The sequence below is a fragment of the Rhea americana genome, unplaced genomic scaffold (assembly GCF_003343005.1).
Source record: "Rhea americana isolate MKP2758 unplaced genomic scaffold, rheAme1 scaffold_397, whole genome shotgun sequence".
Classification (NCBI taxonomy): Eukaryota; Metazoa; Chordata; class Aves; order Rheiformes; family Rheidae; genus Rhea; species Rhea americana.
Window position 1 is genome coordinate 422,081 of NW_028186531.1, and position 14,294 is coordinate 436,374.

At 48.7% G+C, this 14,294-nt stretch overlaps 1 protein-coding gene across 1 annotated transcript in view; it reads right to left on the reverse strand.

Annotated features, from left to right (window-relative positions):
• VAC14 (VAC14 component of PIKFYVE complex) overlaps positions 1-13,161 on the reverse strand; it is a gene marked incomplete at its 5' end in the record, with an annotated part of 83,587 nt that extends 70,426 nt beyond the window's left edge. Inside the window, 3 exons of the mRNA XM_085313837.1 lie at positions 4,830-4,895; positions 5,461-5,605; positions 13,097-13,161. Of these exons, the coding sequence (XP_085169963.1) occupies positions 4,830-4,895; positions 5,461-5,605; positions 13,097-13,161 (276 nt within the window). The remainder of the gene's footprint in view (positions 1-4,829; positions 4,896-5,460; positions 5,606-13,096) is intronic.
• Positions 13,162-14,294: the final 1,133 nt, after the last annotated feature.

Sequence of the window (14,294 nt, forward strand, 5' to 3'; positions counted from 1 at the left end):
AGCCACAYTAAACACAACAGGCAACAACTCCCGCTAGGCTGCGTTGCCCTGCCTTAAATCCTGCCAGTGCTTTCCAGCCGCAGCTCCTCTTTAACAAGTTTCCAACTCCAGTAAAGATCAGAGATGGCTGAAAGCCTGGGATGGCAGTGAAGACTGATGTGGTGAGAGCAGAGACAGCCAAGCAGGTAACTGCAGGATTTCCTGGCCCAAGAGATCAGCATTGCTGGCACACCTCTCCTGGCTTCCTGCCGGACCAGGAGAAGGCACGCGTTGCCACTTGCTCCTTTTTGACCCCACGGWTGTTCTTCGGTGTCCTGTTTCCTCCAGTCGACCAGCTCACGTGACYGAGGAGGGATTGGCATTTGCAGTATTTCTTATGCTCAGAGCTATCTCAGCGTTTGCCTTCACATCAGATTTCTGCCAATGGGGAATGAAATGCACACTTGTCCAAAACCACAGCAGGTGCCTGTGGCAGGAGAGCATCTACTTCTGCCCAGGTTCAGATAACACCTCTCAGTGAAAGGGTACCCACTTTCCACTGCTTTAACGGTGCCAGGAGCAGACTTACAAAGGACGATCTAGCATATACAGTTACAAGCAGCAAGCTAAGAAATCAGTTCAGATCTTCTTGCTGTATTCAGAGCCACTACATAAACACAGGTAGGTTTGCAGATCAGCAGAGCTTAGAGGAAGCCAGAAGTCTATCCTGCCTCACATCAGACACCAACTCCACCTTCAGTGCGTCATTCCTGCATGAGTCAGACAAACGTCCCAGCACAACTTCCAACTCACAGCAAGATTAATGGGAGCAGATAAGAAAAAAGGAACATGTTCAACTGTAGGGGAACAACCCCATTTTGGAGCTGGAGAAAGAGAAASAAAGCAAACTGAGAAAATCAAACCCGCCGCTGTTAAAGTTTTTCTCAGAAATCCCCGCACTGCCTGCTGCACTCATCCAGACACAGTATCCAGCTGGGGGAAGTTCCAGGTGAACTGAATAGCTGTATTAGAAACTACCTTTGCAACAGGAGCTTACAGAGGCAGATAACCTCTGAGCAGCACTTCCTTTAAGCAGTGCCCATCAGCAGCAGTGCATTTAACTTGAGACACATTTTCCCAAAGGGCATTTGGGTTTTGACGGTAAAAAACCTCCATTTCACTTTTTCTAGCAGCTCCTTTTCAAGCTCTCACAAGCAAGCGTCAGGGCTGCAAGATTTACACAGTGCTACTGATGGGAGGAACAGCTTGTGCAGAAAAATACATTTCCATCAGAATTCTGTTAGTCTTGGATTTGTAGGAAAGTTTTTAACCACATCAAATTTTAATCAGCTTTTAAAGATTGCCTTCAAAACCAGACCTCAAACATAYGCAGAAGAGTGGAAAAGGGTATCTCCCTGCCAGGGAAGTATGTGTTGAACCTGTGTGAGGTGACGCACTGCAGCAGTGTAAGATCTTAGAGCTATGAATTTTGTATCCTGACTATTGTCTGCTGCTTCTACATATCAAAGGGAATTGCTTGCTTCAGCTTCACTCCAACTTTTCTGCGCAGCACTGCGTTTCTGAATCTTAACTAGATCTCTTGACCATTTCTTTACTGGCGCCAGAGAACTGGGTAAGAAGAGGAACAACAGAGAAGGCAGAGATGACTCAGTATGCCACCGATGCCTCATGAGATAYTGGCCCCCGTTCAGCATGGTGGAGGTGTTGCAACACCTTCCGCTACTCAAACATTAAAAACACGCATGACAACTTAAAGGGCATGGACCCAGTTCCATCCAGTGCAAGTCTGTCCTTGCTTTGGGCCAGATTATTTGTGGTAAGTACACAGAGAGACTCAGAGCAGCTCAGGAAGACCAGCCTAAAATAAGGCACCCAAGCATGGTCTTTCAGGTTGACACCAAACCCTGATTAAYGCTGACTCTCCAAAGCCAGATTCTCCTTTGGTGACAAGCTGGTGAAAAAATAACTGCTCCAAGACAGCTTGAGAGTGCATCAGGAGAGTAACAGCTAGCCTTCAAACTGTGAAGGAGGGTCAAGGGATGTTCAGCCTTGCTGGAGAGAACATGGAGCCAAGTTCCCTAAGGGAAGGCACCATAACAGGATGAAAACATAGCAGAAAAGCTCAAGGTGTATGTACACCTTATGCTGCAGCACACAATACGGGGAGCATAACCTGGAGGAGGGATGGATTTCTACCACTGAGATCCAATGCTCTCAGGACTGCAGACAAAACCCCCACACTAATCCGGCAATCCCCAGTGCATTAGCTAAGAGCTCCTGTGATCTCAATCTGCTCCAGAACCACCAGAACATGCATACAAACACTGTGAAGTTCCTGAGAACAGAGAATAACCCAAGGCAGAACTATCACAGTTTACAGAGCACCCCACATCCTCAATTCTAATAGGCATGGACATTTCAGGTTAGCTTTCTCAATTTGTCCTCATCACTACCAAAAATTCCTACCTTTCAAAACCCTACTATTTTGGTCATTTCTATTTCCTCTACAGACAGCAGCAAATCTGGTTGGGAGCCAGCTGAGCCGTGATGTTTAATGGATTGACTTGTCTATGGATTTCCTTAAAAAAAATTTAAATAAATAGCAGACAGGATTAAATAAATCAGCTTAAAATTACTTTGAGCCATTCCCAGTTATGTCACATGGAGGAAATGCATCACCAGGGTCCTTTCTTCACTGTTTTTTTCCAATATTAATAAGCAGTGTAATTGCAACATGACTCATTGCAATCTCCTGCCAAGCTGGAGAGACTATCTGCAAGATGCAGGCTTTCTCGAGCATTGCAAAGGCAGATGTGTGCTTGGGGACTCTTTTGGAAATGTTTGCATCGTAAGCAGCAGGGTATGGAAAGGGGCCAGGCAGTCACTTGCCTTTGCAAGTGCAAGTCATTCCCTTACTATTATTTAGTCCCTTCTCTCTTCTCTCCACAATCCCCTTATGCATGAGATTTATTGTGGGTTGGGGTACTATGCCCTGAGCATGCAATGCAAAGCAGATATTGCATGATTTTTAATCCACTAGGAAGGTCTGGCCTGAGAGAATGTCAAGGACYATCCGCACTATGTGCCAGTTGATGCTAGAAGTGCTATCAGCGTCTGGGCCAAATGTGGGCCAAAACTGCCAGTATTCTGTCCAAACACTAGAAATACTCTAGAATGTGATGGGGAGGGGGAGAAAGAGTTTGAGAAGAATGGAATGAGAGAAAAGGGGTGAAAAGGAAAGAAAAGGAAATAAAAGACCCACAGTACCTTGAGAAGCATCCTGAGAGATGAGAAGCACTGGGAGCACCAAAGCAAGCATCAGGAAGCAAACCAGGGAGCCCAGAAAGCTGAGCCACAACAAGGGGCCTGAAGCCAGATCCTCATTCATCACTAACTGATTATTTTTGCTCACTTCTGAGCTGAGTGGTGGTTAGCCAAYCTGATATCACTACAAATCTAACAAAGAGATGGCAAACAGCTAGCSAGGAAACTAACTCCTAAAGCATGTGTCCACAACAGGCTTGGAGCAGATCACCATGGACTGAGATTTATTCTTAGCTTTGAGAACTTCAAAATGGACCACAGGAGTTAAAATCCCATCCCATTCTCCCCAGGAGGTGTTTGTAAGGGGGTGAGATCAAGTGTATTCCCCGTTGTTCCCAGGAGCCAGTGTCTGAACCCAGTGCCTGAATCTCCTTGCTTCCCCTCTTCAGGAGGTACCATCTGTTTGTCTGATTGCGCTGGCAGTGGGTCCCCAGGAGTAAGGAGGCAGCAAGCTGGCTCATCTGCTCGCTTTGTATAGGTCAACTCGCAGAGAACGCCCACCCGTAAAGCACGTTCTGTTGGGTGAATATAAGCCCCAGACACTCATGTGACCAGTTCTCCTTAGCTCTGCTCCAAACCTCAGCGTATGGGATCAACACAACTGTGCTGGCCAAGCTCTCCCCTCACGCCGCCGTTCACACCAGTCAGGCCCAGCATGGTTGCTCAGAGGATGTCTCAAAGGCATGTTGACACAGACTATGAGGTAGCGTCTGATTTCTGAGTCAAAGGACACTGAAAGGGGCTAAAGAAAAAAGCGTAACCTGGAGCCTGAATCACGTGGGTCTGAGTAACGCCTTGGGCATCACGACTCACACTGCATGCAAGCGCTGCCTCTTCTGTCAAACCGGAGCGGGGCACACGTTCGGCCAGAGGGGTAGCTCAGCAGTGAGTCTCTGGGGAAACCTAAGTGGAGATAAGGCTCTTTGGCATTTCCTACAGCTCCAGTCAGGCAAAGCTGACACYGTGCATGGGGTCTGTTTAACTACCTCACATGAAAAGCAGCAGTGCCTTGTCTCTACTCAGATTTCAGCAGGATACACTTTCCCTGCCYCATTCTTGAACTGTCACAAGGACATCCAAATTCCCAAACTCACCAAGAAGCTGACCAAGAATCAGCCATGCACCTGGCACTACAGGAAAGACATCAGTTCTGGGACTTGAATACCAGCAATAGCTGTTCTTCTGGAACAGGCTGTGACAAAAACCAACTGTAGGCATTAAGGAAAGAGCCCCCAAATGCAGGCAGAAGGTCCAATACACACTTGTCTAACTGAGACAAGAGGACTTGTAGCTAAGTATAAGTGCTGCCCATTATTTGGCTCAKGAAGGCCAAGCTGCATTGGGTCATGGTTAGTTCAGCCAAGAGGTCTAAACTCCCCAGTGCCAACAGTAGCCAAGCACCAGGAAAGCCCTGTGTTCAACTCAACTGCACTAGACAAAGCTGATCCAGAGTTTGGATGGATATGGAGGTGGCAAGCTCTCAGGAGGACTTCTGTAGTACTCACCTCATCTGACTCATCTGAGAGAGTCCGCAGCAAAATGGGGAAGAGGCTGTCAGTGTGTCGGAACATCTAGAACCAGAAAGATAACCAGAAAGGCAGCGGTTCAATGGAAYCAAATTCCATCATCAATGGAATCAAATCAGATCTAGCAGTGATTCCCTTTCTAGAAGCTTGTCTTGGGCCACATACAGGAAATTAGGCTTTTTAGGGTACATCTGAAGAGAGATCTGCTTTTGGGACAGCACAGCATAGCTATACCAGTTACATGTTCAGAGTGATAGCCACAAGGCCTGTGACTGAGAGTCACTAAGGCTGATGACTGCCATGAGGATCAAGAGTCATCACTGGAGCCAGGCATCCAATTCTTTCCCTATACAACTATGCTAGAGCTATATCCCACTGACTGACTTCAGCCTTAGGGCTTATTGCCAACCCCCCACACTCCCACATTGTATTTCTAATCCTCCAATAATGCTGAGCTATTCCAGCAATGGGTGCCCCATGGCAATTCAATATGGTTTTTCACCATGGCTTTGCACTTCCAGGTGTCCCAGATCTAGGTCCCACTGGAGCAAARACTGTAGTGCAGTCTCAGGAGAAAGCAACAGGGTCACATGCCAAGCCCCAGACTTACCTTACGAGGAGTCTTGATGTACAAGTGATAGAGCCATTTCAGGACTGCAATTCTAGTCATCATCCCAATAGATGTGTCATGAAGGTGGCAATCCAACACCTGAACTATTCCATCTAGGTTCAGAGTCACTGGGATCCTCTCGGAGCTGCASAGAAAGGAGAAGGGAACTATGAAAGATGGCTACAGTGACTGGCTCTGGCCTGGCTTTCCAGTTCCTCGTACTATACAGCCTCATCCACGTTTGGTCTGCTGCTCCCTACTGCTATTTTTCATGAGTCTAGATCTTTCTAATATCCACTCTGGGCTGAAGAGAAGGACATGAACAATAAAATGCCCTACGTCAAAAGAGCATAGGTTAGCTTTTGACTAGAGTTACAATGGGAAACAGTGAGAAACATAGCAGCATGCCAAAACCAACAAGATTTAAGAAGAAAAATTAAAGTCCAAAAAATGCATTTGAAATCTGAGTTAAGCTAACAGTTCACACATCTTCAGAGACCATCTCAACCTCAACCTTCAGCTCATGGAGGCACCCAAACACATGAGACCATTCAGTCTCTGGTAATCCCAGCAGACTCTCACCAAGGGTTGCAGATGGTGCCCTGGCTGGCAGTGGTTTTGGGGATGTAACTCTCAGCCACAAGGCTGCTTTGAGAATGTTGTCTTGTTTCCCAAAAGCCACTGTCAGAATGAATGATGAGGACAACTTTTGGTCATCAGCTGGGGACAAAAGCAAACAACTCCTTTAGTTCACCAGGATATTACTGCCTTTATAATGCTTATGGGATCGCAGATCCTTAGGTCACACCGTGCTGAAAAACTCTCCAGTTTTTCCCCCAAACAGTTGGAACCCTGTTAACCAACAGCCATTGTTTAATACAGACAGGAGATCCCAAAGCAGGAGAGGTCACATTACACCACTCTTTATCCAGCTTCTGATCCTGAAGCCTACAGCACAGTGTCTGCAACGCCTTCCGCCCCCGTGGCTCACATCCCTGGGCCTTTTCGCAAGGGTGATACGAAAGCTGTTCCTACCGAGGAGGTGGGAAGGGCTTGTTGCACGGTACCAGCTGGCCTCAGCTATGAGAAGATGGCTGAAACAGACCTCCAAGAGATAGCTGCATTGAAGAGAAGGGCTAAGTCACTCATGTCCTACCCAAGCTAACAAATTAGTCAAAGCTGGGCTGAACTTTTGCAGACACTCTCGTGTGCACAGAACTCCTCTGCATCTTGTTTGATACGAAATCCTAACAGGCAAATTTCTCATGGTATAATTTGCAAGTAGAACTGCTGCTTAATAGGATTTGATCTTCCCCAGGACRCACGTTATAAGGGCAAGATGAGGAGGCCCTGTTCCCTAATAGCTCTGTATATATCAGGCTCCTTGATCTACATCACGTAACAGATGTTTGGGCTTTCAAATTGCATTTTGAGTTTGGATGAGTTTAGCTTTGATGTTGCAAACAACAGCCAAGGGCCAAATGATCAAACACACAGAATTAAGGGGAAGGAAGGATGGGTTCTGGCCATTTAGGAAGTTTCTTCTTAAAGGTCCCAATACCACTGAGTAAGGGGAGTTTGGGAGAGGGGCTCTGTAAGGGAGCAGCATCACAGGCAGCTTGGTCAGTGTGAACCTRTATTTCTGAACCTGGTCAAAAGAGCAGTCCTGCACCTCTCCCCCTTGCCCCAGCTCTCTGTTTCTGCTCCCTCCCTTGTCCTGGTGCTAGCGTCCACACAGCCACGTGGAAAGTTTAACAGCGAAGCTGATCTCACAAAGTCATTATTGGTAGGGCTAGTTTCCCTGCAGAATCAGCTCTCTTTTACAGCAGCGCGGCCTGTTATCCAGCCGACATGAGTGAGAAGCTCCTGATTGAGGAGGAGTATGAATCCTTGACCTGATTACATCTCTACATTGAAATATGCATTGCCTGGGCATGACAGAAAAGCCCCAGGATAACAAGTGAAACGTGACCAGTATTTTCAGAGGAAAGAGGCTGGAAAGGATGGTGTAGGGGAAAAGAGTGTGGGTTAAGGGGCTGGCTGATTCTGAGGTGCCCTCAACACTGCCACGTCTATCAGCTCTGTGCTTCTCTAAGGCATGCAGTGAGGACGGGGGGAGCAGAGGCGCTGTTTGCAGCACCTTTTGGTGTGCCACTGCTAAAGGAGGAAGCTGTACAGCCCAGGTCTGCTTGTGCAGAAGGCTTTCAGCTCATCAAAATCCATTTCCCAGTGACATGGCACAAACAAAGAGYAGCATCGTGAGCAGAGATGGAGAGGCTCAAGTCAGAATCCACCTGCCCAGGAAGCCATGGTAGACCCTAAGAAGTGGCTCTGCTGTCACTGATACTMTGCTGGGRTCAGCCAGCCCCGAGCAGCATGGCACAACAACGTGTAAGGCTAAAACCCAACACTACGCACTCGTGGCCCGGTGGTTCCYCCGGGCTCAGCTGCTGCCAAAAGGGATCGCAGCTGGGAAAACTCCATGGACAGCCTCCACTGGCTATCTGCTCTCCCCATCTGCCAGGAGAAACCTTCTAGGGGGCTGCGGTCAAAGGAGTCAGACCTGAAGACCAGGCCAGTTGAACATCTGAAATAGGGACTAAGAATTGCTCTGTCCAGCAAGACTTTACTTCTAGTAAGCCTCTGCCAGCCCTCCCCACAAGCCCCTGGCATGCTTCCAGTGACCGTGCTCCTCCACCGGCTGGCTCCGAGATGGAAGRGCACTGGATTTAAGTGGGCCACCGCTACTCAGCAGAGAAGGATGCCACTCAAATACAGTAAGCGCTGCTGGGGCTCTGAAGCAGGCTCCACAGCTTGCTCGTGCATCCCCGTTCTTAATCCGCAACCAGCCTGAAGCGGGAGCTTGAGAACAGCGGTAATGGCATTGCTTTAATACGATCCTCTCGGCCTGTCACACAGGCTCCCAGCATCAACATCTGTGGCAGGGCAGATGTCAGATGCAATCGCTTCCATCTAACCCACTACCCTAGTTTCTGTTCTGCTGCTTCAGAGGACTAATGCGGCCCTGGCATCTCCTCCAGGGTTAGCATGTTACAGCGAGTACGCGTCCGCTGGTGAATTTAGCAACGGTGAGCTGCACCAGGCTCTCACCCCTGGATCCTGGTACCTTCTATTCAAGCTAGGTGGTGGCAGGGTAACCTCCCAGCACGTCCCCTGATCTCAGGAAGCATCCTCTGGCAATGGGAACGGAGCTCACTTTCCAAGCACATTCAATCCCTCCACTACTGGACAAGACTTGACACTGTCAAACAGACCACTAGTGTTATGCTGCCCTCCCCCTGCAACACTGCACAGCAACATTTTTCACTCCATTTCCCTTATCAATTTGTTTTCTCAGTCCTTTGCTTCAGTCAAGCGCTTGTGCCATCTCGCTCTTCAGCGGTTGTTTTTTCTCTGCCAGCGTCTGAGCTGTCATCTCCCTTCTGGCCTGCTGCCCTGCCCAGCTGCTTTCCTGACCCCATTTGGAGGTTAAGGTCCAGGCCATGCCCTACCCTTTAAGCAGACCCAGCAAGCTGACTTGCCAAGGGTGGAAATATCCAAGTCCTTTCATTGTGGTCCAAGTCACAAGGGCACATCCCCTAAGGACTGGCAGCTGTGCTTCCGAAACGGCCCGAGCCAGTGGCCAGGAGGTAAATAGCAGCTCTCTGCTATCAGTCCCACGAGCTGCCACTCTGATACTCCGTCATTCTCATTTCAGTGCTCTTGGCTTCTTTCTGCTTACTGCAATTTCTAATCTCCAAGTATTGGAAATGCTCATAACACGAACAGCGTTAGCTGTTCTCCCAGTAGGCTATGAGGCTCAAGGGGAGGTTGAAGCAGAGGCACCCAGTCCAAAGAGATCACATGGTAAATCAAGACAGCAGCTAGGGGCGATGTGCCCATGGTCCCCTGGCTGGGGATGGGCAGAGTCGGAGTCTAGCTCCCTGCCTCATCCACTTGACTGGCCAGTGGAGGCTCTTCAGGGCAGAGAAGGAAACCCTTCTCTCCAGTTCAGGCAGGACAGGAGGGACGAGTGGAGTCTCCTCAAGAAGCTACATGGGACCCAAAAGCTGTAACAAGGCCTTGAGGCTTGTGTTGCCTTGGGAAGCAGATACTGCTGGAGCAGGAGAACGGACCTCCAAGGCAGGTGCGGTACGAGAGCTCAGAACGAGCCACCACGCTGCCTTCTGCCAAACATCCCCACCGTGCTCTTGAGCAGCCAGCCACGTTCATACCCTCCACTCCTCTTGCACTGACTCAAGCACCAGTGTTTTTGCCACCTCGATCCTTTGTTCAAAGAGCTCCTGCAAGCTGCTACGCACAGGATCCTCGCTAACCAGAGACAGTCAGCTTGCTGGCTTCATCCCCAAGGCATGCAGGGCTCTGGCCATCAGGCTTCAGCAACTTTCAGCAACAATTTTAGCTTTGTACTGAGCTGTAACTACCACAACTAAGAAGTCCCATCTAAGCACAGCCATGGACAGTTCTGCCACGTGGCAGCAATTTGCCCTCTCCACACTACAACACACAGCAAGAATGACATCTGGCTGTACTAGAGAAGATGGTGTTCCCAGTCCCCAGGGAGACACCCCACGATGCTTGTCCTCATAGCTTGCATACAGGGCACATGCATTTCAAACCTCCCAGAAGCTGTCAGCCCAGCCTAAGGGGCACGTCAGATCACAGAAACAGGCTGCCAAACTAGGATGTAAAGCAACGTCCCAAGGTCGCCAGGCCTGCCTGGGCAGGCAACATGGTTCCAGCTACAGGGCTAGGGAACAGCACGAGTCAAGAAGACAAGATGCAACACCACATGCTGACCAGCCAGCACACACAGTAAGCTTACCGAGTGCAGTCCCTGGATGATTCAAACTGCGTTACCCCAGACTGAGGGGACAAAAAGCCATCTACCCATGGAGCACACACCCCTCTGAGGCCTTGTAACAGCACAACCAGACAAGTCATCTGGAGAGAAGACTGCAGAACCTCTGAATCAGAGCCTGCTATTTCACTACCTACCCAGACCTGGCGCAAGTGGCTGTGCCACCCAAAAGCTGCTTTGTTCAACACATCGTTCTAGGTGTCCACGTATCCCTGAACATCATCCGAAATGAGAAATCTTCCTTGAATCAGTAAGAACCATAAATGCTGTTCTGGAGGCCCTCTGTGCCCTACCCTGCTTGGCATAGGATGTTGATCCCACCACCTTTGTTTAGCTCCTCTGTATCTAACCCAGGCCACACCAGCAGCCCTTCTGAATGCTTGCCAGCCATGCCCGCCCAGAAGCCTGGCTGGAAAGTGGTCTCAAACTGATCGAATCTTGGTCTATTGAAACACTGTGTCTCAGGTTATTCTAATTGCAGCCATTTTAGCCCAGAGATGAAGGACAGACATCTGTGTCTTCTCTTTTAGGACTTCAGTCTGAAGGAAGGAAACCAGGATTCTGCTCCAGGAGCCACATTTTGACTTCCCCTTCCTCCTGTGGGCTCAGATAGTGACCTCTGGACCAAGAGTATTAGTCAGGCTACGGAAAGGCTCTAGTTTTTCTCTGAAACACAGTGCTGGTCCACTTAGATCAAACTACAGTTTCTGCAGAATCCAAGAGCAGGAATCCCAACCTGTTGGGGCAGCTCTCTAAGCCCCTCCAGCGCAGCCAGGCTCTCCTGGGAGCCAATTTTTGTCTCAGCAGAGACACAGTCCTAATTTTCTAGAGAATGCCACCAGGAAGCTCCCTCCAAGGGAAGCTGGCAATTACTGCGGAAGCATTTTGGATCACAAACAATGTGTTTTAGGAGTGTGGGGGGGTAACTTTGTTGCCATGGGAACATGCCCAACATCCATCTATCAAGCATTCAGACCTAGTCATTTTCCACATTCTTGGAAAGCATCTTTAGATGCTTGGATGTAATGCTATACAGCTCTCCTCTCTTCTGCTCCTGAACTAGGTACTCTTCCTTTCACTGTTGCTTCAGTGTTATCTTCTTACTGATGCCTCTATGGGGAGGGCAGGAGAAAGGGGCGTGAGAGCTAGACATCTGGCACTGGGCGACACTTCAACACTTGCTCTTGAGAGGGGACCGGGAGAAGAGGGGGGGAACTAGCAAAAATGCTAGCAAGGAGCTGGTGGTTTTCCCTGGTGCTTGGGGACACGGCAGAATGCTTCAGCTTGGGCAGCCAGTCTTCTCCTGGCTCTGCAGTGACACTGCAGCCAAATCGCTCTGGTTCTCTCCGCTTCTGTCTGCCTTTGGCCTTCACTCCTCCTCTCCCCCGGTGCAAGTTCTCCAGGACAGAGACTCAACACAGGAAGGAGAGGGTCCATTTGTGTCCTCTTGATTTACTGCCTTTCCTTTCTCTCTCTTTCAAATTTCAACCTTATGCACACCCACTTATGCACCTGCTAAACTTTAAGGGCTGAATCTTCACACAGCGTGGTGGGAGGCTGGCAAGCACCGCAAGAAACAGGGCCAGAACTCGGTGATCACAGTAAAACTGAGGAAACCCTTTACCAGCCATAAAATCAAATCTAGAAAGACAAATGAAAAGATTACTACTTTTGAAGGAGGAAAAAAAAATAAGTGGACCAGTAAGAACACGGAGTAGCTGGGTAAGCAGCAGAAGGGCAAAAAGGGAACAGATGGGTACAGTGAATCAAATCTGAAAAGCTGACAAGGTTGCAGGAAGACAAACATTGCTCTGGGATGTGTTAGGAGCCATCCTGTATGACATCCTGGTGAGGATGCAGCTGGAGTAATGCATCTTACTTTGGGCATCACAGCAAAGAATACACACACACACACACACACACACACACACACATATATATCAGAGCACAATAAAGTTCTGAAAACTGTGAACTACAAGGAAAAGGACTGCAGGCAGCAAGGGAAAGGAAAGATGGGTTACAAGAACAGATGGATTTGTCACCAAATCCACTTACAGCTGGATGGAAAGAAGTGTATTTGCAGGAGAGATGACTTAGATGACATACAGGGATAGATCATGCTGGCTGTGGAGCTGTTCTCTGCAAAGATGGGTCTGAATAATGTCACTATCTGGCAGGAGGACAGGTTGGCAGCAGATACTGCCAAGACACCTCTTCTCTCAAGCAACTGGAGTTGGACTGCATTCGGTTCAGGTGTGTCCAAACACTTGACTTACAGCACCATGCTGTGGTAGGCTGCCAGGACTGCACTGCTGCTCAGAGAGGTTTACAGTGGCAAGGAATGGGAGGTATCTACAAGCTTTTCCCAGCCTCAAATAGTTAATGTACTCATCTGTATCTTTGGCCAAGAGGCCAGCCTAGCACACAGCCATTCCTCTACTTCAGAGCACTGTGGTTCCCTGCAAGGGAAGGAAGCAACCAGGTTCTTCCTATTTTGGCCAAGGTAGAAGAGCCATACATGACATAATCATCCACCTTTTCCCCACCTTCACCCCTTCTACTAGCTGAAGTGACAGCTAGTAGAGGAGGCCTGAAGACAGCAGAAGGTGCATCACCCTGAATGCACAAGACAGCCTCTGCCTCACCAGACCTGCCCCAGGGAGGAATTCCTCAGTTTACCATAGAACTGTGGTGTGTGCCCCAAGAAGTCTTCCCTTGTTCTCAAGCCACTCTGAAACTGTGAATAGACTTTACCTGGTGACTGTGAAGACACTGGTGTTCCTGAAGTTGGAGTCACTGGAGGTATCCAGAGATCCTGGGGAAAGACAAAAAAGGAGACACAATTACTGGGGCGCAGGGAAGGCAGAGAGCAGCATGGACTTGTGCAAAGACATTGTCAGCCATCATCCAGGCCCCCTGAAGATCCCTTCTCTCTTCAGCAAGCATTTTACACTCCTCCTCAAGCTCTTCTCCACTGCTAGAACTAGGTACTGGAAGAAACTGGTACCTGGTCCCACTCACCAGGCAAAGCACAAGCTGCAGAGCTTCAGATCTGCACCCCATGGAAAATGGGCCTCTCTCTCCACAGCACAATGAGGAATCTACAGCGTACAGAGCTGAGAATCATGTGATATATTGCTTAGATCAAGACACATGCTTCTGACAGTTTCGACCACTCTCAAAGAAGGAGCACAGAACTGCAGAGCTGCCTCCCATAGTCCTTCAGTGGCTACAAGGCACTACAAAAGCACAGCAACGGCTGACTCCAAATGAAGACATCATCTGGCCAGCTCTGCCAGCAGCATGACTCTACATGGAAGCCAAGCAACAGCTCTTCCAAGCTCTGCTTTACGCTACACGGAGGTCTCTGAAGAGCTACTTTGGACCGAGTCCATAGCTTAGCTGAGCATCACTAAAGCTGTTCCAGCTTTAAAGACATCAGAAATCTTTCAGCAAGGGGCTGCTGGGATTTTCAAAGAGCTCTAGTTCCAAGTTGTGCGGTAGTGTACAGGACTGCTAAGCAAGTCAAGATGGTGGCCTGTGCTGGCCACCATCAGCAATTGGATCTTATTAGCATACTGACAAAGTGTGACAAGATTAGCTTGACTCTTTATGCCCCCTTGTGCCAACTGATTCTACCTACACACAGCAAGGATGCCACATCAGCAAAACGATGGAAAAGAGCTGAGACTTTTAGCTGTAAAAGCATCAAAGAATTATCTGATTCTGCATGTTTCAAGGTGCAGCATCATCTACTCAAAGGAGAACAACTCTGTAGTATTAAAGCAATTAAACTGTACGTTGGAATTTTTATTATGAAAGCTGTTCTCCCAATGCCTGCAATACGGTTTAACAAAAGGAGGTCTTCTCAGGACAATTACGGAAAATGACTTGCTGCTGGAATATGGCATTAATTTTCCCCTCCATTCCTTCAAAAAAAAAAAAAAAAAGC